General features: G+C 44.8%; 1 protein-coding gene across 3 annotated transcripts in view; it reads left to right on the forward strand.

Moving 5' to 3' along the window:
- Positions 1 to 13,561: 13,561 nt before the first annotated feature.
- PID1 (phosphotyrosine interaction domain containing 1) overlaps positions 13,562 to 22,993 on the forward strand; it is an 83,144-nt gene continuing 73,712 nt past the window's right edge. The window contains exon 1 of one of the 3 annotated variants that reach the window (XM_062005777.1): positions 13,562 to 13,627. In XM_062005777.1, coding sequence (XP_061861761.1) covers positions 13,598 to 13,627 — 30 coding nt within the window. In that variant the 5' untranslated portion in view covers positions 13,562 to 13,597. Of the gene's footprint in view, positions 13,628 to 13,931; positions 13,953 to 16,834; positions 16,925 to 22,993 lie in introns of those variants that run through there. The other 2 variants (XM_062005780.1, XM_062005778.1) reach the window with 2 other exon arrangements.

A 22,993-nucleotide genomic window follows, 5' to 3' on the forward strand; every position in this document is an offset into this window, starting at 1 on the left:
AGAGGCGCGGGCTGAGCCGGCGCTGGGCGCAGGCGGAGGCACGGCCGGGGCGCGCCGAGGCCCTCAGCCCCGCTGCAGCCGCCCGCCGTTCCCTGGGGCGAAGCGAAACCCAAAGGCGTGGGAACCAGCTCCTGGCCCGGCTGGGCCCCGGCTGCGCGGCCGCTGCGAGCCCACGGGAACTCTCTTTGCTCTAAGCTTATCCCGTATCTTTCAGCAGATCAATCCCGCACTGGGCTCCGAGGAAGCCTGATAGCCAGGGACACAGTGTGGGCGAGGCGCAGGTGGTCTGTGAGAAGCTGGAGGAAGACCTGAGGCACCCGCTACCATGAATAACCCTGTGTGTTGTCAGTCCAGGATGGGAAACATTCTGCACCTGAAACGCTGCTCTGGTAGTACTGTAACTGCCTTCATTACTGTCTCCACAGTAAACATAGCAACTGCTACAGCAGTGTGAGAGGTTTAAGCCCAGTAACGTGCATCTTCAAATGGCTAAAGTCCCTACAGTTAATCCCTGTGAAAACAATGTGAGTTTGAAGATTATATTTGTGATGTTTTGGGGAAAACTGGTTTGGTGTCTAGATATTTAAAAACATTAAAAAAGTCTGACCATAGGTGTATGACACTGCAGTAAACATTGCTTGCTTCAGTGAAGGCTCACACAGTGAAACAGCATTGATGTTTTTATCCTGCCTCAGCATAATTTCTGGAAATGGCTTGGCTTTGTTGAGAGATGCCTGAGCCAGTATGACATTCCTGAAGATATATTGTTTTGTATGTTTGTTCGATAGCAATAGATACCTGATGAGGAATACATTCCACCCTTCTGAACATTATTCTCTTTGTGGATGTTATGAACTCCTTTGCCCCTTAATGTGGCTAAATCCTTCTGTGTCCAAAATTTTGCTCAGATTCTCTTCTCATTTTGCCCACAACCTGTCAGCTTCTGCAGAGCACACTAGCACACTGCATTAGACAGAGCCATGCCCCATCCTTACAGTTGAGCAAATCAGGCCATCCTCCCTCTGGGTGCCTCCAGCCCAGTTTCTGTGCAAGTTTCTGCACTGCATGACCAGCTTTTGGAACCTCTTTCTTTCTGTGCTGCCATATTTCAAAGGTTCATGTGCTACTCAGTACTGGCTAGGCTGAAATTGATATTTGTATGTTACTCTGCTCTCATATTCCTTACCTCAGAGGACGTGCAGAAGTATGGGTCTCCCATAGACCTCTTCTTCCCTCTTGAACATGGAAGGCAGATGAAAGCCAGTTTAATTCTGGGAAAAGCTTAGTCTCTCAGTTTCCTGCTATGAATAGTTGAAATAATGAATGTATTATCAAGAGCTAATGAGTTCAGACATGTTCCTAACATAAGAAAAGTTCGGAGTGTCAAGGCAGTCTAGTGTGTGCCCAAACTCTCTTCAAACCTGGTGGCTACTGAGGGAGAGATGCACTAGGTTAGGACTTTCAGACACCTTTTATTTTATAACAAAAAGATGAGTCTGAGGGATTGTTTGTGTGTAACTGTTTAAAACACATTTTCTCTCTTGGAGTCTGTTAACCCTGTGAAATGCTCTGCATAAGCAGGTAAACAGTGAGAGAATGGCAAAGCACTTCGTGCTAAATGAGAGATATGGAGCTGATCCACTTTATCTGTGATTTTATGATCTCCTCTTTGCAAGTTTGTCCTCCATTCCCTGAGACTTTGGCTGAGCATCTGCCAACACTGTAGTTGTGTGGGGTCAGGACAGGTGGCATAAGGCAAATTTTACTCTAAGCCACCCTTACGTCTGTCTTAAATGTCTCATCAGGGAGATGGAACCAGCCCAAGTCTGAATATCAGAATACAGCTGCTACCTGAAATAGCTGGAGATTGTTACAAAGATGGGCAGACTGCAATGTTTTCTCATCTCCCACCAGCTCCTTCTCAGTCTCATGTGTGCTTGTCACTGGAGAGACCTTGCTCAGAAGTCTTTATACTTCTTGACTCTTCCTGCTCTGCTTGCAGTAGAGTTGATTCCTCTTGTGCAACCTCTGTGCTGCAGAGCACACTCTGTGGGACCCAGCATCTGAATCCTTTATATCCTTTTTGCCCCTCCATATTTTGGAAGAGCTCCTACTAGGTGAAGGTGATTCTTTCTGATGGGAAGTGGGTCAACCAGTGAAAACAGACAAAACTTCAAAGTGATTATGCCCCATCCAGCCTCATCTGGGCTCTGCTGGCTTCATTTCTTCTGCAGTGCAAAATGGATAACAAAAACAACCTCCCTGGAAAAGTCAGATTTCTCTGTTATTATGAATTCCAGTTTCAAATCCTCCTTTTAAGAAGTTTATGATAAGATGATTATTGCAAATAAGCTTCCCCTTTAGCAAAGAATAAATCATCAAATAAGCTTTGTTTGGTGAGATCTTTGGCACAGGAATGTAAATAAATAAGCTAACTGAATAAACTTCTTTATCTGATGTACCGAGGAGAAAAGGCAGCAAAGTTAATCATTTAGGAAAATAAGCTGGTCTGCTGTGCTTTCTTCAATTACAGATCAGGAAGAGTCTAAGAGGAACAATCTGCTTTAGCTCACTGACCCTAGATTTTTTGCTGGAATCCTGCAGACCAGGAGATGAGGTTTATCATTCTGGAGGCACTGCTGTCTCCTGAAGGACATCTCCCTCAGTCTAGATTTTTGATTTGCTTTTTGTCCTGTGGACTAGTCTACTTCCCTTCAGAGATAGCTCCGTGCAACAGAAGACAGGTCTCTTATGAAGCCAGCTCTTATTTCTTTTCCACTTCCTGGGAATAGTACACACATGGTCCATAATCTGAATCTGCAGAATATTAACTTTGGATTCCATTGCTCTTTCCATATGAGCAAGTTTTTGTGTGTGCACATGTGACTGCATGGATGCCAGTCCTCTGCTCAAAGAAATCAGAGTACTACTGCACTGAGCTTCACCACAGTTTCTTATTAACTTATGTGGATTTGAACTACCCTGAAGTAAATCTGCCCAGAATTTGAGCGTATAAGCCAGATACAGGTTGCACAAGTTAACAAAAATGTATGTAATTGCTGTGGAGAGAGAAAATAGTCTAATGCAATTTGGATGATTTTGGCATGTAATAGCTGCAGTTAAAATTAATTTGTCAGCAGAAGACTTAGTTCTTACCCCCAATCGCAATGGTTTAAGCGGTGAACTTTGCTTTCTCCCTTGGCTTTTACTATATCTTCTGCCTTGCCACTCTAGAGCACTAGCATCTTAAGGAGAAATTCAACCGTTGTCACCACAGATGAAAAACAGATGAAAATTGGTCAATTAAGCATCCTTGTCTGTGAATCTCTTTTGCAAGCCAAACTAGGATGAACTTATGACACTCTCTTGACTCATCTATCTCTGCAAGTCTTTGATCAGTTAAATCTCTTCTTCCCTTCCCATAAATGCTTTGGTTGATGAAAGACTACATTTGCTTTTGCATCAGGGCAGCAATATCTCAGCATGGCATGGCTCGACTAGGACTGTAGTGTTTAGCACCTAAATGCTGCATTGATAGAGGTGGTGGGCTGTAGCCTATGTGAATGCCCTTGTTTGTCCTCAAGCCAAAGCTTCCTATCGTTTCCTTGTTCCTAAATCTCAGCATTTTGCCATAGTTGCAATTTTGCCCCCTTTGGGATGTTTGATGTACAAATATGAAGTCAAAATTGCTTGGAACTCTTCTTGGGAGGAAAGTGTCTACAACTTTGAAGAATAACAAAGACAGAATATGTCAAACTATCAGCACAAGATGCTTCTAATGATGGACCAGATGGATTTGACCTGTGAATGTGTCCAGAAGAAAAGCACAGCCTCACTCCTCAGGCTGGTGACTTGGGACACTTCCAAGGTTTGAACAAAAGCCTTTTCAAATACAGCAGTGGCATTTTGAGCGTTGTCCTACAGCCGAGTTGGAGGAGACCACCAGAGATTCATGGATTCTCACTATGAATCTCGTACTGTCAGTACAGCCCTTAAATTCACAGGGTAGAGATTTATTCTAAATTCAAATAATTGGATGTAATTACATTTGCTTCTACTTGCACTGGGAGAACTGATGAACATCTCTGAAATGTTCTGAGACCTTCTCATGAAAGGCTTTTATGCATACCTGATTCTAAAAAAAACCCCACTCACCCAAAACTTCCCATTTAGCTAATGACTTAGACTGTGTTTTAGTACATGTGAAATTTATGACTCTGTATAAAATCTAACAAATAAAATCTCAACTGGGCTGAAAAGTATGATCAATGCCTTGTTGAAGGTGGGAGTAATACTTACGACAGACCTTCACTGCCAACCCTTGTAGACTGTTTTTCTGCTGTTTCTGCCTTTGGGCAAATAGCAGTTTGTGAAAATACCATCAGGAAGCTGGCTTAAAAATAGCTGTCCCATCTGATGGCTTAGCATACATTCTTGTATTAAAAGAACTGAAATATTATACTGTATTTACTAGCAATGTCTTCCTGGAAATTATATCTTATGCCCTCAAGCCCATGAAACCAAGACATAGAACCTCATTCCTTACCTCAACACATGATAGTTTACACAGACCTGAAATGGGTATGAACTTGCTGAAAACTTTGTGTTTGTAGATCCCACTGTATGGCATTGATATTTACTCTACAGAGCAGCCTGTGGTCATTTGACTCACTATATTGTATCTATCATGTGAAGAAGGCAACCAGGCAGTAACTGTCATGATGAAGAATAATGTCTTTCAAGGCTTCTGTACCTAAGATACGCTGTCCATAATGTCTTATTTGTGGTCTGTACATGACAACAGTGCCTCCTAATAATTTAATTTCAAAGTGTGTTATTTTCCCTAGGTATGGCATTTACTAGGATGGTCTGTTGAAACAAAACTGGAAAAACATCATGCAAATAAGAAAGGAATTGCTTTTGCATCTGCCTAATATGCTATTCCACTTTCAACTTACCCTGAAGTCGAAATTGTTCTACATATAAAAGATGATGACCGGTTATTTTTATCTGCAGTACTCAGCATGCTGCTTCCTCTCTTTCCCTGTGCCCTGTGTTGTCCTGTGTGTGATAAGGACAAAGCCTGGGGGAAATTTTTAGAGCGCTGAATTAGGTGCAGTTTATCAGTTTTCCTCTGTTTTTCACCCATTTCATTTCCACAGAGGATATTTTACAGTTCCATGGAGATGCCTTAATTCCTGATGGCTCAAGAGTTATTACGTTTTAATACATGCGGGATTTAAAGTAGGGTAGTAAGTTAGCAGTATTGACAGACATGTTAGGTTTAAATCAAAATATCTCACAGCAGTGATTTATTTAGTGATATATGTTGCTGAATTTTGAAAGATTTCATTTGGAAAGAAGTATTGAATGGTAGACATGGTGATGCTTTGATGACATTAGTTCCATGCAATATATGACAAAATTTCTGTACAAATTTGTTAAGATTATCTAATTTTGTTCCACTTTAGGGGCCTTCTGCCTGCCCTTCCCTGGTAGTAGGTCTGGCACTACCCATGTTTTTTCAAATGTTTTTCAAGAAGCCCTGATTTTGCATAAGCAATGTAGTCACCTTCTCTTTTTCCATCTGGGAGTGCCTCTCAAGAAAGGCAGAATTTGCGGGAAGAGAAATAATATCAGACTTCAAATTAACAGTTAAATGTGCTCTTCATTCAAAAGCAACTCAGCCTTGAGATTTCTGAGAATTCATTGTCTCTCTTTTTCGTTTATGTGTCGTCTCTGATTTACGTCCCTCTTCTTCAAACTTCCATGTCAAGGGTGATTTACGAGTGCAATTTTCTGTGTAATATTCTGCAGCAATAGTTGGCAAATCCCTTTCCTCAGCACGGAGACATATTCTTCTTTGTTACACACCAAAGAGGCACACAACCCTTAACTTTCTTTAAAAAGACAATGCTTAATAAACTTTTTGAAAGGAAAAATGCAAAGCCCACCTTATAGTAATTTGTCTTATCATTAGACATAGATACGTTAATTGTACAAATACTACTCTGGCTACGTGGCTTTGGCATTTTATGTGATGGATCACAGAGAGCCTCTGACTGCCACAGCTCAGCCTGTTTAAATGAGCTCTTGCTTTTAGCTTAAACTAGTCCCCACACAGCACTGAGCAAAGTATGTGAATCCAACTGCATTGCTGTACTGGGGACTGCTCATGCTGAAATTTAAGCATGAGCTTAATAAAGGACTTTCCAGGTTTGTGATTTTTTCTGTTATGTATTTTGCCTCTTCCAGAGTTTAAGACATTTTACATGTTTATAGAGTTTTTCTTTGAGTTGCAAAACTTGGTAAAATAATATCTGAATTGTTGATGGCATCTATCTTATACCTTCAGTGAGGGTTCTGTGTTCACTCTGGTTCCCCAGAACGATGATTCTTGGGCATCTCTGGATGACTTGTAAATCTATATTTACAACCTCTATAGGCATTTGCCAGCAAATCAGTTCATATTCACCTGTCAGCACGTGTAAAAAATCTTCCCAATAATCAGTGCAATGCCCAGGTTACAGACCAAGGAGGCTGTCCACAGCTCTCTTACTTATCTGTCTTTTCTTAGTTAGGACTCGGGTGAGTGGGAGTGTGGTTTCATCCTTGAACTCTGCACTGTTTCCTGTCTCACACATTTTGTAGTCTAGAACCACTGCAGAGCAGGGAATATGTCTTTGTCCTAGAATGCTTTTGCTTTTCTGCCCCTATATGTGCACAGACATACTCAGACATTAGCGTTTTATCAGTACTAGTTTTTGATTGTGGAGGGCAGTAAGTGCATTAAACAATGGCATTGGTACTGTTACACATCCTATTACACTCTCTGCAATAAGCACCTCAGCAATGTGAAAATTACTTGGGTTTAGCTATGAAAGAAACTTTGCATGCACAGGCATTTCCAGGAGACTTAGGAAGAGTGGCTTTTACATTCTTGTGCTCAAATGGGGGAAGGAGAACCATCTCCCAGATTGCCACATAGCTGACCAATCTCCTAATGCCTATGAATAACTAGTGGGTACATTTCACTGAAACAGGAAGTGTGCTTTCTAGTCAACTTCCTATTTTCATGAATAAACTTGAGTCGGAAATTGTGAAATCTAGATGAAAGATTGTCCAGTCGTTTTCTTCTACAATGATGCTCTGTGAACAAATAATTTGGAGAATGTAAAAAGTCTCCTTTCTTCCTAAATTTTTATATTCTGAGGGACTATCCAGTACACATAAAATTGCCCAAATATTTATTACCTCTGATTCATCAATCCTTTTTATAATCCTTTGTCTTCAGTGCTCTCTCTGAAAGCAGCTTATAGATATAGACATGATTCTTCTCTTGCTTGTGTTACTAAAAATAAGAAGTAATTTAAATTAAGTTTAGAGTCTCACCTGTGAAACTCAGAAAAGTCACAGGCAGGAATTATGAAGATGCCATGGATTTAGCTTGGTGTAAAACTGATGTAGGAGGACCATGATCTCTGAACAGATTTTTGGAGGTACGTATTTCTGTTTATCACAGACAAATAAGTGTTTAATAATCATCAGGGGTAATTCACAAAAGAAGACAATACAATCAAAAGTGCACAGAACTGGCAGGATCTTATTGGGTCTTATTTCAAGTTCTTCTGGGCCTAAAGAGAGCAAAGATATAAGCATCTGGCACACAGCAAATGGAAGATTTTATGCTAGTCATTTTCCACTGCTTACAAGATCAATTGGTGCGTTAAGAGCTGAGCTCTTACAAGATTTGCTGCTAGAGGCTTCTGGGAAATGTCACTGTCCCTGCAAGGAGGTGTCTAGCCAACCGCTAGGTCACTGGTGCCGTGGTGGGAGCACCCCCTGGGGAGGTGAAGGCTTCTTCTGTTACATTTCCCTGGCCTTTCCTCTGCCCATCGCATGTCGTTACTGCCCTCCAAACTCTTTTGGCCTTTGGCTTCCTCATGCTCTGAGGTTTTTCCCCTTTCTCCTCCCAGTCCCACTTCCTCTGTGAGAACTCCTCGGGACACATCCTGCTATTGGTCCCCGTGTGCCCAGGATAGCTTTGCCTTTCCAAGCACTGCAGCTGGAGACTGCTGGCTGACACAATTACTCCTTGTGCCTGCCCTACCTTTCCCCTGTCCCAAGCCTGTGTGCCCCCCATCTCCCACCCAGGGGGCTGATGGCCAGCCTGTGGCATCTCAGATTCATCCGCCTCCTCCTGCTTTCTCCAGGCAGGCGCTTTTCTTGCCGCCACTGTGGCCCAGATTGGGATGGCCTGAATTCCCCACAGCCCGGTGCTTCCTGCCGGCTGGCACACGGCCACTGGGGCACAGAGCCAGGAGGCCGCCTTCACCCGGGGAGCTAGTGCAGCCGCGGCCCCTGAGGCTGAGCCCTCCCCCTGCAGCACAGCCTCTGCCAAAATCCACAGATTCATCCTTTCTTTCCTAATGATGGTTAGGAAAAAGGGGCCGTGGCTGGTACTGATTTGAGGAGGTTGGCAGCTCCAAAAGATGGGCTTTGTGGTTGCTGGGAGGCTGGTGCCCCTGCTCCGCTCACTCCCTGGGTTCTCGCTGGCTGTGCTGGAGGTGCTGCCTGCCACAGTGGACAGGAATACTAAAAATAAAACTTTCTTGCCTCTTTATTATCATGTATTTTATCCTGTGCAGAACTGATGCGGCCATTTAAATCCATGCAAGATCTTTGCAGCAACTTCCCTTCTGCACTTGTTGACTTACCATGGCTTTGCTGGTTTATTTTCACTGCTGCTGTGAGTAGGACCGGCACACTGCCAACACAAAGAAATGAGAACAAGTATCTGCCTTTCAAAGATAGGCCAAAAGGTGAGAAGAAAAATGGCTACATAGGTCACTCACTACCTGTGCACTGCATGCCTTTATTTAGTCTAGGCACCTTCAAAATAATCCTCCAAGTTATTTTTGCTAGAGGAAGTAGCTATCCTGGTACTCCAGGAAGGCAGCAGGGTAGTTACAGCTGAAGAGGTAATCAGAAGCCTCTTTTGGCACCAACACAGGTCATTAAAGACACCTGGTTGCTATGGGAACCCCAGCAAGAGCTTTTCAAACAAATTGGAAATCAGGACTTCATGACACCTAGCAAGCCCAGCATGGATGGGTGGGAGAATATGGCATATCTGAACCTGAATTATCTCCCTTCCCTTGGATACTTACTGCTGCCTCAATTTCACAAATCATTAACACCACATTGCTTCAGGTTTATAGCATCTCCTGATGCCATTTTAAAATACTTTCAAAGGGGATAATGAGCCAGATGCATTGTGAGCAGAAGTGGCCTGGGCTGAACCACCTTTGGTGGAGCCGCACTCTGGTGCCTCCGCAATCATCCCCATGCACCCTCATAATCAGAATAAAAATGAGTACCTGAAGCACGGTGCTGCTCTGCTGGGATTATACAGTGAACAACTATGTAAATAAACTTCCCTTTCAGTTTACCAAAACACAATACAGAAAGGAAACCAAGGACCTTTGAAGATACGTGGTCTGCATTTTTTGCCAGTATTTGAACGAAACATCTTTGCTGTTGAATTGCTGCTACTTTAACAGCAGCCATGCTTTAGGCAGCTCCTGGGTCAGGAATACAGAGCTAGGTCTTTAGGTGCTGCTGTATCCATCAAAGGGTGAATACCTGTCATTTAGGTGTAACTGTAATTTAAGGTGCTTCTCAATAGCCCCATAGCTCTTCAGGTAACTGAGTCCTCTAAAAATCCAGGTTTCTGTTGTCAGCATTTACAAACTCCCAGTGCTTTGAAGTTGGTGTCCTTCATCTAGGCAAGGATGTTGCATAGGCCGGGAGGGAGCTGAAAATATGTTTAAGTGTAACAACTGTTATTTAGATTTTGGAAGTATATTATTAATTACAACACTTTACAGAACATTACTTTTGCTAATCAGGCAAACTTACTCTGCAAAAGCCAATCCCAGGTAAATGGAATTCCTAAGGAAAATTAAATAGATGTGTTAAATGACTTGTGCGTGCTTTGCAAACTTGGGTAGCCAGAAAGAGGAACTTGGAAACAGGACTTGCAAAGTCTGCACAATATTTGGGGAAGCAGCATTTAAATAACTGAATGACTGTCTTAGTCATGTCTTAGTGATAGTGCTCCTAAAGCTAAATGGAGCTTGTCAAGTCCAATAATTCATTGAATCAGCAATTAGACAATTGTAGTTAATTAAAAGGGCAATGTCTACAGTAAAAAATGAAATAGTTTATTTTTATTTTCCAGAGCAAAGGAGCCATGTTGCTATAAATATCTTACGTTAGGGTATGAGATGGTGCAAAAGGAAGAGTAAGTAACTAAGTGCCATTAAAACAAAATACTCTGGAGTTGCTGGAAACGTTTCAAATTTACTATGTGAGTAAAAGTGAAATTGGCCCTATTGCATCAAATACTCCTTTTGAAATGCAAGAAGTCTCCTGGCTCCAATATTTCTGTCCTATGAGCACAGAAGTGAAGGAGACTGAGAGAAGTGGGACCAACCTGTGTAATGTGTTTCAGTCTTTGGAAAGAATCGTCTTAGTTTTGACTCATTAATAGAAGAGAAACGCTAAGTAAAAGGAAAATTAATAGAAAAAAAATCTGTATCTTCTTAACAGGGATATTCTGGAACACAGTAAATCCTAGAAATGTGAAATCATACTGTTTACATAAGGAAAAACATAGATCTGGATCACAGTACATCCTGGAAATATGAAATAATAATTTTTACATAAGGAAAAACAAAGATCTGTGAAATCATAATTTTTACATAAGGAAAAACAAAGATCTGTGACTATCTGGGAGCAGTACTTGCCAAATGTAGATAAAACAGTTTAGATATCAAATAAAAAATGATGCGCGGATGAACATATTAGAAAGCCTAGGTAAAAAACAGCCTTGTCTGAGTAACATTGTGACATTAAATCACCTGAGTTTAATGGATTGTTTCCTTAGCTGGGCTTTGGTGGTGCTATGTGTGGAGCATGTCTGAAAGGGCAAAAGCAGGGATGGATTTTCTGACACAGATGTACTCATGTGATGCCACAGTACTCCTGGACACCACACCAGCCTGAGCAGGGTATCTCTGTGGCTGTCTCATCCTCACAGTGCTGCTTGCTGTCATGATGAGGATAAGGCATGCGGAAGATGCTGGTGGGACTTGGGGAGGCTCACAAACTGTTTTTTAAGAACCAGTTTGATTTCAGAAATTCACAGTCAAGCTGCTCCTCTCCACCCTTAAGCATATTTCTGCCTTCCTCTCACACAACCTCAGCTTGAAGCCTACAGCATTAATTTTCTCTGTTCTCCTCTGCTTTTGGAAATAAGTGACTGTTCCTGCTTGTTTGCTCTGATAGCATGCCACCCATTTCATAGTAAACGGAGATTTCTTCCCAATTGTTTTAGTTTGTATAAAAGTTGTGTAAACTAAGAGAGAAGCAGCCTCCAGCTGTAGGGTTGATCTCCTAACTGCAGGTCCTGAAGTCACTTTCTGTGCCTCCGCCGTGGGCACGACAGCCCACGTCGTGCCTGAGCCCAGCTGGTTCAAATGGTGATGTTGAGGGGGGTTTACCCGTAGGGGAAGGGTTCATGAAACTGCTCCAGAGTTCACTTGAGGAAGAGAATGGCTTTTAGAAGATCCTGTTGCGCAGAAGCACAGCATTGTTTTTGCTTTCCTATTTAAAGCACTGGCACTTGCCCCACAAGCTGGTGCACCCACAGTGGGTTTGGGAGCCTGGCTTCTAGGCCACAGGGTGTGGTGGTTAATGCTCAGGACAAGTATGACACACTCTTCTCTGGTTCTGTAATAAACCCAAGTGTGAGGTGCTGGTCAGCAAGAGGGGGCTGGGAGCAGCTTTGGGCCTGGAAAATTGTTCTTTGACACAGTTCAGGAGCAGTTCAGGAGCCTGCAGACTTTGTGATGAATTTGTGATCTCCACAGGGAAGAGCAATGCCTGCATTTGCCTTGTACAAGCCAGGGGCAGAGTGTGTATGTGTCCTTGTGAGTGCTGGGGCAGCCCTGCATGCCCCACTGCTTCCCTCGGGGATGGTGCCTGCACCACGCTCCTGGCACTGCTCCCTCCATTGTGCCTTGCAGCCAGGATCTGGCTCTGCCATGTCTTAAAACACAGCCCAAATGCCAAAATCACTGAGGTACTTCTGGAGGCTTTGTGTTAAACCTCCTGGATAGCAAAAGAGGGTTCAGGCTGGAGGTGGGTTTTTTGCCTTTTTTTTTTTTTTGCTGAAAGGGATGTCCTGTGCTGGGGCAGGGTACTGCTGGTCCACAGCTTGTAACAGCATCACCCCCCCTGCCTGGCAGGCACCACAGAGTAGATCCAGCTAAGGAGATGGAAACATCAAGTCAGAAAATTGTGAGGGTGACGTGAGCGTTGCAATTCACTCATTAATAACTCTGACAACAATTTTCCTCATACATCCATGTGGCAGCTGGAAGTGCAACCGGTGCTGTCGCCATGGTGGGGTTTGGGTAAACTGTGGTACGGGTATATCTTGGCAGATCTAGGGGGGAGGTGGGTGAGTGAGTGCTGTGGGACCAAGGGAGACAAGTTTTTGCACCTCCACGTTGGAGAAGGAATCTGTTGCTCCCTACTCTGCCAGACTTATGAGGGTGGAAATGGTTTTATTTTTGCCACTCCTGCAGCTCAGGCCTTGCACAGGGTGGGGGCAGGAGGAGCCCAAAGTCCTTCTGGGGCCTGAGCTGAGCTGTGCTCTGACCTGAGGGCCAGCACAATGCCACTTGCTGTAGCTTCTGCAGGGCTGGGGGAGCTCCCCACAGCACTTTGCCCCTGCTCCTCCATCTGCACCCCAAACACAGCACCAGAGGTTCAGGCTGGCTGTAGGGAAACATCCCTGGGGTATTTTATCTCACAGCAGGACGAGAAAGATCCCAAAGTCTATTCTTGTCCTGCTTGAGCTGTTGATGCTGGATGCTGTGAAACAGTGAAGTGTGGCCTTGACAGTAGTGTGGTGTGGGCTCCTCAGACACGCGGGACTGTGGGGGAAGGAGGGATCCTCACCCCAACCGCTGCTTCTCAGTGCTCTGCGCCCCTTCAGCGCCAGCAGCAGCCTGGGTACGTTCAAGGGCAGGGTCTGACGGCACAGGGCAGCGTCTCGCCGGCTCGGCAGCCGGATAAACTTCTTGCCGAGCGGGAGGAAAAAGTTTCAGCTGCTGTGAGGAAGGCAGTCCTTGCGGAGGGCTCTCCCGGAGGGTCCCCTCCACCCTCTCGGCCGCTGCACCGCGAAGGCAAGTGGGGAGGTCGGCACGTCCGCTCTCAGAGCGCGGTGCCAGGGGGGACACGGGCAGCCGTGGATCTCGGCGCGGCTCCCGCGGCAGCGTGCACGTCCCCGGGCAGCGGCCGCAGGTGGAGGCTCCGCCGCGGAGTTGCGTCCCGCGCGAGACGCCGTGTCCAGCAGAGCGCGGCGCTGCGGCCGGTGCCGCGGCCGGGCGTGTGTCCGCGCGTGGCCTCCGCCTCCCCGCGGCCACACGCGTGGGCGGGGCGGGGCGGGGCCGGCGCGGAGCGGAGAGCGCCCGCAGAGTCGCGCGCGGCGCCCGCTCGGCAGCGCCTCCCGCCGCCGCGCACCATGTGGCAGCCGGCCACCGAGCGCCTGCAGGTACGCGCCGCGGGGCCGGGCCGGGGCTGCGCGGGGAGCCGCTGCCGGCGGGGCATCGCCTCCCTCGGCATCGGGAGTTTGTAGCAACTTCTCCCCCGCGCCGCCGCGCAGGGTGGGTATGCGGGTGGGAGAGCGAGGGGCCGCACGCACGCAGTGCGGAGAGGGGGAGGCGCTGCCCCGGCGGCATCCTGCGTCCCGGTCGCGGTGTTGCTGCCGGCGGGCGGTGGCGGCTGCGGAGACACCCCGCTTCTCCCCGGCCTCGGGAGGCGGTGCGGGTCGGGGAGTCTCGGCGCCGTTTAGCGGCTTCTCTCCCCGCTCCAGTCAGGTGAGGGAGAGTCCCGCTGGCCCCGCCGCCGTCCGAACCCGCGGCACCGTACGGGTCGCTCCGGGCCCCATCGCCGGGGCCGCAGAGCGGAGCGCGGGAGACACAGAATCCCGTGGGAGCCGTGTGCCAGCCGCAAATCTCCACGTCCGGACGGCTGATGGGAGCGCGGGTGCCCCGCGCCCTGCCGAGCGGGCTACACTCTCTTGCAGCCGGTCGGGCTCTGCCAGCCCCGGCTCTGCCTGTTTTTTTTTTTCTCTTTTAACGTATGCTCTTATGCGTATTTCATATTTGGGGTGAAATCTGAGATAGGCGGAGAGCAAGATGAAATAAAACTCGCTTTGTAGTTTCACTGTGTCGACTTCATATAGTTTTCCAGAGTAAATGTCTAGTAAGGGAGAGTTAGATGTTTTAAGTAAGAATCAATGGTCTTAGCAGATGACAAGAAAAGGTTATTGCTTTTGCAATTCAAATCGAGAATTTGCTTTGATATCAAGCGGAAAATTCAGCTGTTTGATTTGTGTTGATAGTAAAGCCAAGATGAGCGTATCTCAGAGCCTTTAATCTGTACCATCTAGTAGTGGGAATAATCCCTGTTCTTCAAAAGGCATACTTTTCTCTACAATGAGAAACTTGACTTTTAGTTGATAGGAATGATGTGCCACATCTATAGCTGATGAACTCCAGAGTACAAGCTATATGAGCACATTATTACCTGTTTTCCCATGTTCACCAGAAACTTGTCTGTAATAAGTATATTTAGCAACATCACCTGCGTTAAGGAGTGAATGATCTTGGGCTGGTTGTGGAGACTGGAGTGTTCCTTGGGCGAATGTTGCTGCAGGAGAAGGACTTGAGGTGAAGCTGCACCCAGCAGCTGGGGACAAAGGGTAAGATGAGGAAAGGGAAAGAGAAGGGGAAGGTTGAGGTTAGTAGCCACACACGCTACTGGATCGCATCAATTGGCAATGTGCCCCCTTTGTGGAATTAAGACATGTTAGAATAATGAGATACTAATATCACAAATATCTGGTACTGCCTATGAGAGCATGCAAGGCTAAAGAGAAGCAAGTGCTTGTGTTCTGTAGAATATGGTTACGAGTGTTCATTGCTGCCTCTTGTATCCCGTGCAAGAGTAGAGGTCTTGCCTTAGGGAGCGAGTAGGAAAGGCCATGTGGAATGGGGAACCAGGGCTACCTGGATGGGGGATGCTCCACTGGGCCTCCTACTCATTGCAGCCTGTAGATAGGGGAGCCCGTGCTCCTCCTTGTTGTTGGAGGTGAACTACAAGCACCAAAGTTCTCAGGAGGGTCCACTGACTTTGTGCAGCCTAGCGTTTCTTGCCTCTAGCTGAGGCTTCAGGCATCCCGAGCTTCTCAAAATGCTGAGTGCCTGTAAAAGCAGTTCTTGCCAACAAGAGTTACTGGGGAAGTAAATGAAAAGCTGTAGGTGCTCTAAAAAAACAAGCCAGAGGGATCCAAAATCGCAGAATTAAATGATTCTTTGGGCTTGTACCAGCTTCTAAAGTAAGGAGCAAGAGAGGGCTTTGGAAAAGTCACAAGAGGCCCCTAAAAATTCTATGCTCACACAGGAGATTAAATAACAACATAGCAAGTGGTGGACAAGATGAATGCTGGGAGTGAAGAAATACTGGGAGCAGCTAGGACCTGAATCCTAATCCACATACACAGAGTTGCATGGGGAATAGAGTATTTAATATCCCCAAACCCTTCGGGTTGTTTTTTTTCTCAAAAGGAACTTTGAAACCTGGTCATTTCAAGTAGGCTGATCTCCTCTTCGTCTCCAAGAACCACATGTCAATCACCAGCCTGTCCAGAGCTGCTGCCTACTGCTTCTGAGGACAGCTTGTGCTTTCTCCTGTTCAACATCTTAATTCAGTTTCAGGTGTCCCACCCATGTGTCTGTCTTTGTCCCAGACTCCCTGTCTCCAGGCACCCAGCTACTATCAAACAAACCTTGATGCCATTGAGGTGTTGAGGGAGAGCCCTCTGCTTGTTCCCAGCATCACAAGTGCTTACCTGGTTAGCAAGCACGTGTTGAGAGGGCACTGGGGCTTGGGATATTGATTGTAGCAAGGGGTATTTGGTCACTAGGTAGAGTAGATGATGTCTTAAGGTCTCTATTCATGTATTATATGATTATGGGTTAATGCAGGTGGCTATTGTGGGATATTTGGGGAATATATAATGGCAAGTCCAGCCCAGCCTTCCATAGATTTTCCTTTGAGATGATGTATGGATGCAGAGAGCATGGAGCTGGCACAGCCTTCTTGACATTTGAATCAGCAAGTTGTATGTGATGTAACTTTTACCTAGATGTGTCTTGCGTTAATATCTGTGACGCAGTGCAGGTCTGTTGTCAGTCCATTCCGGAGCTCTGTACTAAGTAAAATAGAAGGGAAATATTTTCATCTTTCAGAGTATTTCTTTTGGCCTGGTTCAGTCAGGGAAAGTATGAACTGACTTTGGAAGTGGATGCTTTTTGGTATGGGTCAGTCCTGCCATCATTGCTCGGGCGAGCTGCATATGTTTAACTTAAATGGTAGAGAGTGTCATGGCGTGAAGACAGTCTAGTCCTGACAGTGTGCAATGGTCATTTATTGCTCGTGGGTCTCCTTTCCCAGTCCCAGGCAGCATATGACAAGGTCTGTTAGTGTAAGATCTACTTTTTTGCTGTTGTTCCAAATCTGCTCAACCCTGACAAATTTCACAGTTTGTGCTGGAATTTTTGGCGTTGACCAGATGGGTACAATTCCAGTAGTGAGGTCAGCAGCAGAGCTCATGCATACGCAATAGGAATGAAGAATCATCGGCAGCTGGGGTACAAAAATGCAACAAGTTGGGACATGAGCTGACCTTGTCCGTACTGCTGTCATGACCACTTGATGATGAAAGCTTCATCTGCTGCTGAAATGTGCTTCCCTTCCCTCAGCTTCGATTTCTGGCATTGCTGGAGTAAGCTGTGTTCATTTGCTTTTTTGGTTTGGTGTTTTTATTTTGGGTTGCTTTTTTGGGGGTTTTTTTTGATCACTTAATTTGGTTACTCAATTCTCCATTTCTCTCTGGAAGCTTTTCCTGTTATCCTGCAGCTTAATGAAGACACCTCACTGTTTCTGGAAGATACATTGAATTGAATGAAATGTGTTAGAAGAATAAGCTAGAAAAACTTAAATGCCCCTGTTTCTGGAATTTCCTTGAAAATTTAATAAGAGTGAAGCCTGCTTTTTCTTCTGGTGCTCCTTTCCTTTCACCTTTTGCGATTCTTTCACCTGTAGCAGCATTGCAATTACGAGCCTTTTCTCCTCCAGAGTTAGTGGGATGGTCAGTTGCATGGGAAACAGCATAGCTGGGATGTTGCAGGAATATACCATAGGGATCAGTAAATCTCTGCTGTGGTGCTCAAGAGGGTTGTGATTTTGCAGGTAACACAGACATTTACATTATTTGCACTGATGTTAAAAGGTATTCTGACACTGTGCCTTTTTCTGAAGACTTTTTTTCCCCTCTCTGTTTTACATAGTGATGTTCCTAGTGTGTGTGTTTGGTAAAACGTGAGTGAATGTACCCAATGTGTGTGTGCCTCTGCCTCCTCTGATGGAGCAGCGACCCAGGCAGGCTTCAGGTATTTAAGGGTTGTTCTCCCCGCAGGGAAAATCAAGGCTCCCTGTACCTTCTGGGTATGGTTTTCATTGCCATGTTTGCAGCAGGCCTTATTGGTTGTTGTAAGCAGCTTGCTCTGATTTTTGGCTTGAAGTTTGTGGCAGTAGTGCTATTTGAAACGATGCTGAAAATCTTCTGAAATCTTTCTTTAAAATTGTTTCCAAATGTACCCTATGTGCCTGGGATGCAAGGATCAGGAGCCTTTGGTGGTGCAGCTGGGATTTTGGAGCTGCTGGACTTGACAATGTTGATATGAGGACTCCGAAGTGATTTTTGAAAACAAGCAAGGTCTTCATGCAGTTCCATGTGCCTGTCTGAGAGATGACTGCTATTTGCTTTGAAACCTAAATTTTCCTGGAAACTTGATGCCAGACATTGTTTCTAGATAATAAATCTCACTGGATGCATAATTCACCAGGTCATGCTGTTTATAAGCCCTGTTTACAAGTTTTCCTGCTTCTCTTAACACGTGCAGCTAGTGCTGATTGCTGTGTCCAAATTAATTTTCCCCTGGAGCAGGAGATGCAGTGGTGCTGTAATGCCAGGTATCCCTCAGCTGAACTGAGCCTATGAACCTTACTTTTCACGAAGCTCTTGGTGGTGCAGTTAGTGGGCTCATGTGAGCAGGGGTGGGGTGGTGGGGATGCCATGTTGTCAAGCTGACTCCCATCCTGTGGCCTGCCCCTACCTGCACATCCAGGTGGGAAAGTGCTGCTGTTTCAGATGCTTTTTTGTCAGAGCTCAGTTGCCTCTGACCAAACATGTGGGCTTGCCCCAAACCATGGATGTCATTTGGTGAAATGGCTTCATAAAGGTGTGTAAATGGCACAGTGGGACTTCAGTGATTCTGTCTGCTCATCTGGGAGTTCAATATTCTTATGAAACCCACACTTTTGGGCTGTTTCTGGGCAAGGATTTAATAGTGGATGGCTACAATGTATTCTCATATTGCTAGAATTTGTTTCTTTCAAAACCCAGAATTCTTCATATCTTCTAATGTGCTGTGAAATACTGTGGGGGAGGGTGGGGCAGATGAGAGTGATGGAGGGCAGAAAGCTTCAGGTCTTTCTTTACTGAGTTTGATTCCCTGAACGTAGAGACTTAACTTTGCTGTCATGTAACTTGTGCAGCCCCTCTGAAGTAGGAGAGATGTTTGTATAAGGTTGCTTTACCACAGTCTTTGAGTTGCTGGTGTAATTCACCTCCACATCATTAAGATAAAACAGTAAAACCACAGTGTAGCTATCGATGGAAGTGAGAAAAGTGAAAGCAGCACTATTAGGGGTGTAGCTGCTCACCTTCTGACCTGCCTGTGAGCACTGGTTGTTTTGCTGGGATGTTGCCATACCCCGTAACTGTGCATCTTCAATCTACTTATACTTCTACATTTTCTGGTCACAGAATCACAGAATGGTAGAGGTTGGAAGGGACCTCTAGAGATGATCTAGTTCAATCCCTCTGCTAAAGCACACATCACACAGGAATGCATCCAGGCAAGTTCTGAAAACCTCCAGAGAAGGAGACTCCACACCCTCCCTGGGTAGCCTGTGCCAGGGCTCCCTCACCTGAACACCAAAGAAGTTTCTCCCCATGTTCAAGTGGAACTTTAAGTGTTCCAGCTTGTGTTTGTTACCCCTTATCTTGTCACTGAGCACTACAGAAAAATGACTTGCCCCAACCTCACAACACCATCCCTTTAGGTATTTATAAGCATCCTTTCTCAATCTTTTCCAGGATAAACGGCTTCCAGTCTCTCAGCCTTTCCTCATAAGAAAGATGTTCCAGTCCCTTCATTGTCTTGATAGCACTCTGCTGGACTCTCTATAGAAGTTCGTGCTCTGTCTTGAACAGAAGAACCCAGAACTAGACACAGTACTCCAGATGAGGCAACACCAGGGCAGAGTAGATGGGGAGGAGAACCTCTGATAATAGACTCTGTTGCTATACACATGCATCCACTATCACTTAGTAAACACATCAAATACTTTTCACTTGTCAGGAACTTTGAAATCCTTCACTACAGAAAAGTCAGCTCTGGGTATACTTAATATGTGTGGTGGCTTTGAGGTAATCACAGGTGCAGTGCTTTTATGACAAATGTTTGCATATGTTCAGACTTAATGTGGTGATAGGGCTATTGGTGCTTACAAAATGGACTTCTTATCTTTCTATCTGTCCAGTGGTCAGATGCACATGTATGTTAAGAAGTATGGTGTACAGTCAGCTGAAACAATAGTTTTCCAGTTCTCAAAAGCATATGGAAAGCCTCATTTTTAAAACCAAACACAAACAGGTAGTAAGTGTAAAGCACGCAAACAGCTGTCCAGGCAGAAGCTTCTGCAAGATGTGTATATAGCAGGACTGATACTACTACTGAACTCTGGTTTCATTAAATATTATGTCAGAAGGAAAAAGTGAAAAGTATTTGAAACTTAAGCTTGTCATGTGAATTCAAACGTCCGGGAAGTCTTACAGCCCGGTATTTTGGCATTAGCTTCAGGCTATCTTTCAAGGCATAAATGTTTTTGTGCTAGGTTGCTGCTATGACTTTACAACCATCAGGGGTCTTTAAAAAAAAGCTCTGTGATTCCAGCAAACTCATCTGGCACCACTTAGCTTGGGCAGTTCCTTATTTTTTCTACATTATTTATTCTTTGTAGAAAATGAATGGCTCTCAAAAAATGCTAATTTTGGGAAGCATTCTATGACTAAAAGAAAATCAAAATCAGTGACTGCCTTGTGGAAAGCCTCCTGGGAAATGATCTTAAGGATTTGTTTATAGTATACTACTAGTTTCTGTTTATGAAACTGACAGTGTGTTTGATGACCAAGGGGAAAAAAAAAAGTAAAATGAAGCAGTGATTTCCTTGAAGGGAGACAAACCAAAGCATTTGGTCAAAGTAGTTCAGATTTTAACTGCCTGGTTCTTATTTTCTTTTTGTCTGTGGTGGCAGCCACAGAACAGTCAGCAATGGTGTGTTACTGTTTCCTTCCAAACGTGATTGTCAACATTACAGACCCTGGGCTGGACTATGGGTGGTGTGCTGCTGCTGCTGCCAGGGCTTTGTGCAGCATCCTCACCCAAGGAGCAGTATGGTGCTTACTTCCTTTGCCATTTGGATCTTGTGTGTAAGGAAGATGACAGTCAGACCCAGAGACATGTAAATGTATAGCTAAATGTTTAGTATACTTCCCCCCCCCCTCCCCTGTGCTTTCATGCATAATACTTAAATTTATTTGTACTTCAAATAATAGCTGGAAAAATTACAGATGACAGTAGTGTCATCTTCGGGCTGCTTCTGAATAAGTGCATCAGAAATCTTTGACCAAAGATTCTAAATATGGGTGACTGTAAATGTGTTCTGAGAAGGCCAAACGTGGCTTTTTGGGATTCAGTTTTCTTGCTGAAATGCTGAAAATATGAAGTGGCAAATATAAATCTTAAAAGAAAAGTAATAGTTGTATATTGCTGGTATTTGTTATTCTTTTAATGGTGGTACTCCAACAAAATAATACACACCTCAGAATGACTAAGTTGATCCTGTTGTACTGACTTTACCTCAGCAGTTCAGTGAAGGTTTTGAAGTGCTGGTCTTTTTGATGAGCCTCCATACACATTTTCATTAGAAGCATTTAAATAGTAACTGCTTTTCTGACAAAATGATTATCAATGGTGATAATTCCATTGTTGATTTGGAAATGTAAACATTTTGACATTCCAGCTTGTTTGCCTCTGGTACCACGCAGGCTTCCCTTGCCTTGTGCTGAGTGCTTCAAGGGAAGGGGTAGGAGGTCTGGAGTTTGGTGCCATTTTTGGGCTATTTCACTCCTCTCACAGCTTAATGGCTGGTTGTGCTTCCAGGCAATGGTAACAGCTACATTTCTACTAAGCTACTGAGTTTTACTAACTGATCTGTGCTGTGAGTGCAGTGCTGTTGGGTTTAGGATCTCCATGCCATAGCACCAGTGCAGCTGGCACTCTTGTGCTGTACTTCTTTGTGGCAGACAATTTTCAAATGTCTCCTCACGTGAAAACATTTTCTCCAGATATATTTGATGGGAACTGCCAAGAACACTGAGAGCAGATAGAAAGTTAATTAAGTGTTTGGAAGCTCAGATTTGTGGCCACCTCTTTCTTCCCGTGCCAGGCTCCCTCTGGGTTTGAGAGATGATTATTCCATATGTTTTGTGTGAAGCTTTCAAAATGACCCTGGAGTAAGTTTCCAAGTATTCAGAGCCTCCATTTAAGGACAGGCTTTTCCAGACACTGTTTTACCTGGTAACCTGAGCAATTCTGAAAACTTGCCCACTTACTCAATGCCTGGAAAGTACAAGCGATGTTCAGAGCCTGATCATACCTGTGGAGTAGCTGCCCTGAAGATCTTACAGTGGGATCTGACCCAAGCTCCACTGGGGTCAGTACCAAACCTTGAGCATGACTGGATTGTAGAGCAGGGCCGCAGTCCTCCTACTGTTACAGGGAATCCAGAGAGTTTGTATAGTCTTATATAAAACATTTCTCGATGCTATGGAGCTTCTTCCTGAGAGTATCTGCTGACTGGAAGCCAGGACAAAGGAGTTTGGGGTCAGTGTGGGACCTCCATGTTGATGGTGGAAATATGAAATACATCATGTGAGCCTGCAAATTTCTACTTCTCCCTTCTCTCCCTGAGTCTGAGTGTTGAGACATAGAAAGGATGGTCAGATGCAGTGTTTCCTCCTCTCTGAGTGGCTGCAGGGGGAAGCTCTCCAGAGGGAATCTCAGCTGCTGTGCAGCTTTCTTGTAGCTGGGGACAAGCTTTCCCGCTGTCAGGATCAATCTGAGCTTTCTGAGCTGATGACAACAATACTGACCTGAAAATGGTATAGTTAACCTTTTGAGGAGGAAAATTATCCCTTCTTTCCAGTAAAAAAACTAAGCAAATAACATCCCTGTTGTTATTCATCAGAACTTTCTAGTCAAAACTAATATACTGAAATGAGTTTCTAGTGTTACATTAAGCAATTTTTCCTCAGTTTTCTAGTATTTCCTTCTGCTGAGGAGAGGAACACCACAATTAGGGTTGTGTCATAGTGTGCTTGTTCTTCTGGAGCTGGAGAACGTAAAGGCAAACGGCAAATTTACTTAAAGTCAAACTTCAAAACCAGGGTTTTAATATATTTTTTTTTCCTCTGATTTGAGAGAATTTATTGAACAGAACCGTTTGCCTATTTTTAGCTTTTCTGTTTTTTCTTTTTATTTTAATGTTTTTTTGACTGGAAAAGTACTTTTTGAAATTTAGACAAACACCAAGCTGCAGTTTCCTGAGCTACCTAAGTGTTTGGGCATAGAGTGTACCTTTGCTGCACAGTGCACTAGCAGAA

This window comes from Colius striatus, chromosome 12, assembly GCF_028858725.1.
Source record: "Colius striatus isolate bColStr4 chromosome 12, bColStr4.1.hap1, whole genome shotgun sequence".
Taxonomy (NCBI): Eukaryota; Metazoa; Chordata; class Aves; order Coliiformes; family Coliidae; genus Colius; species Colius striatus.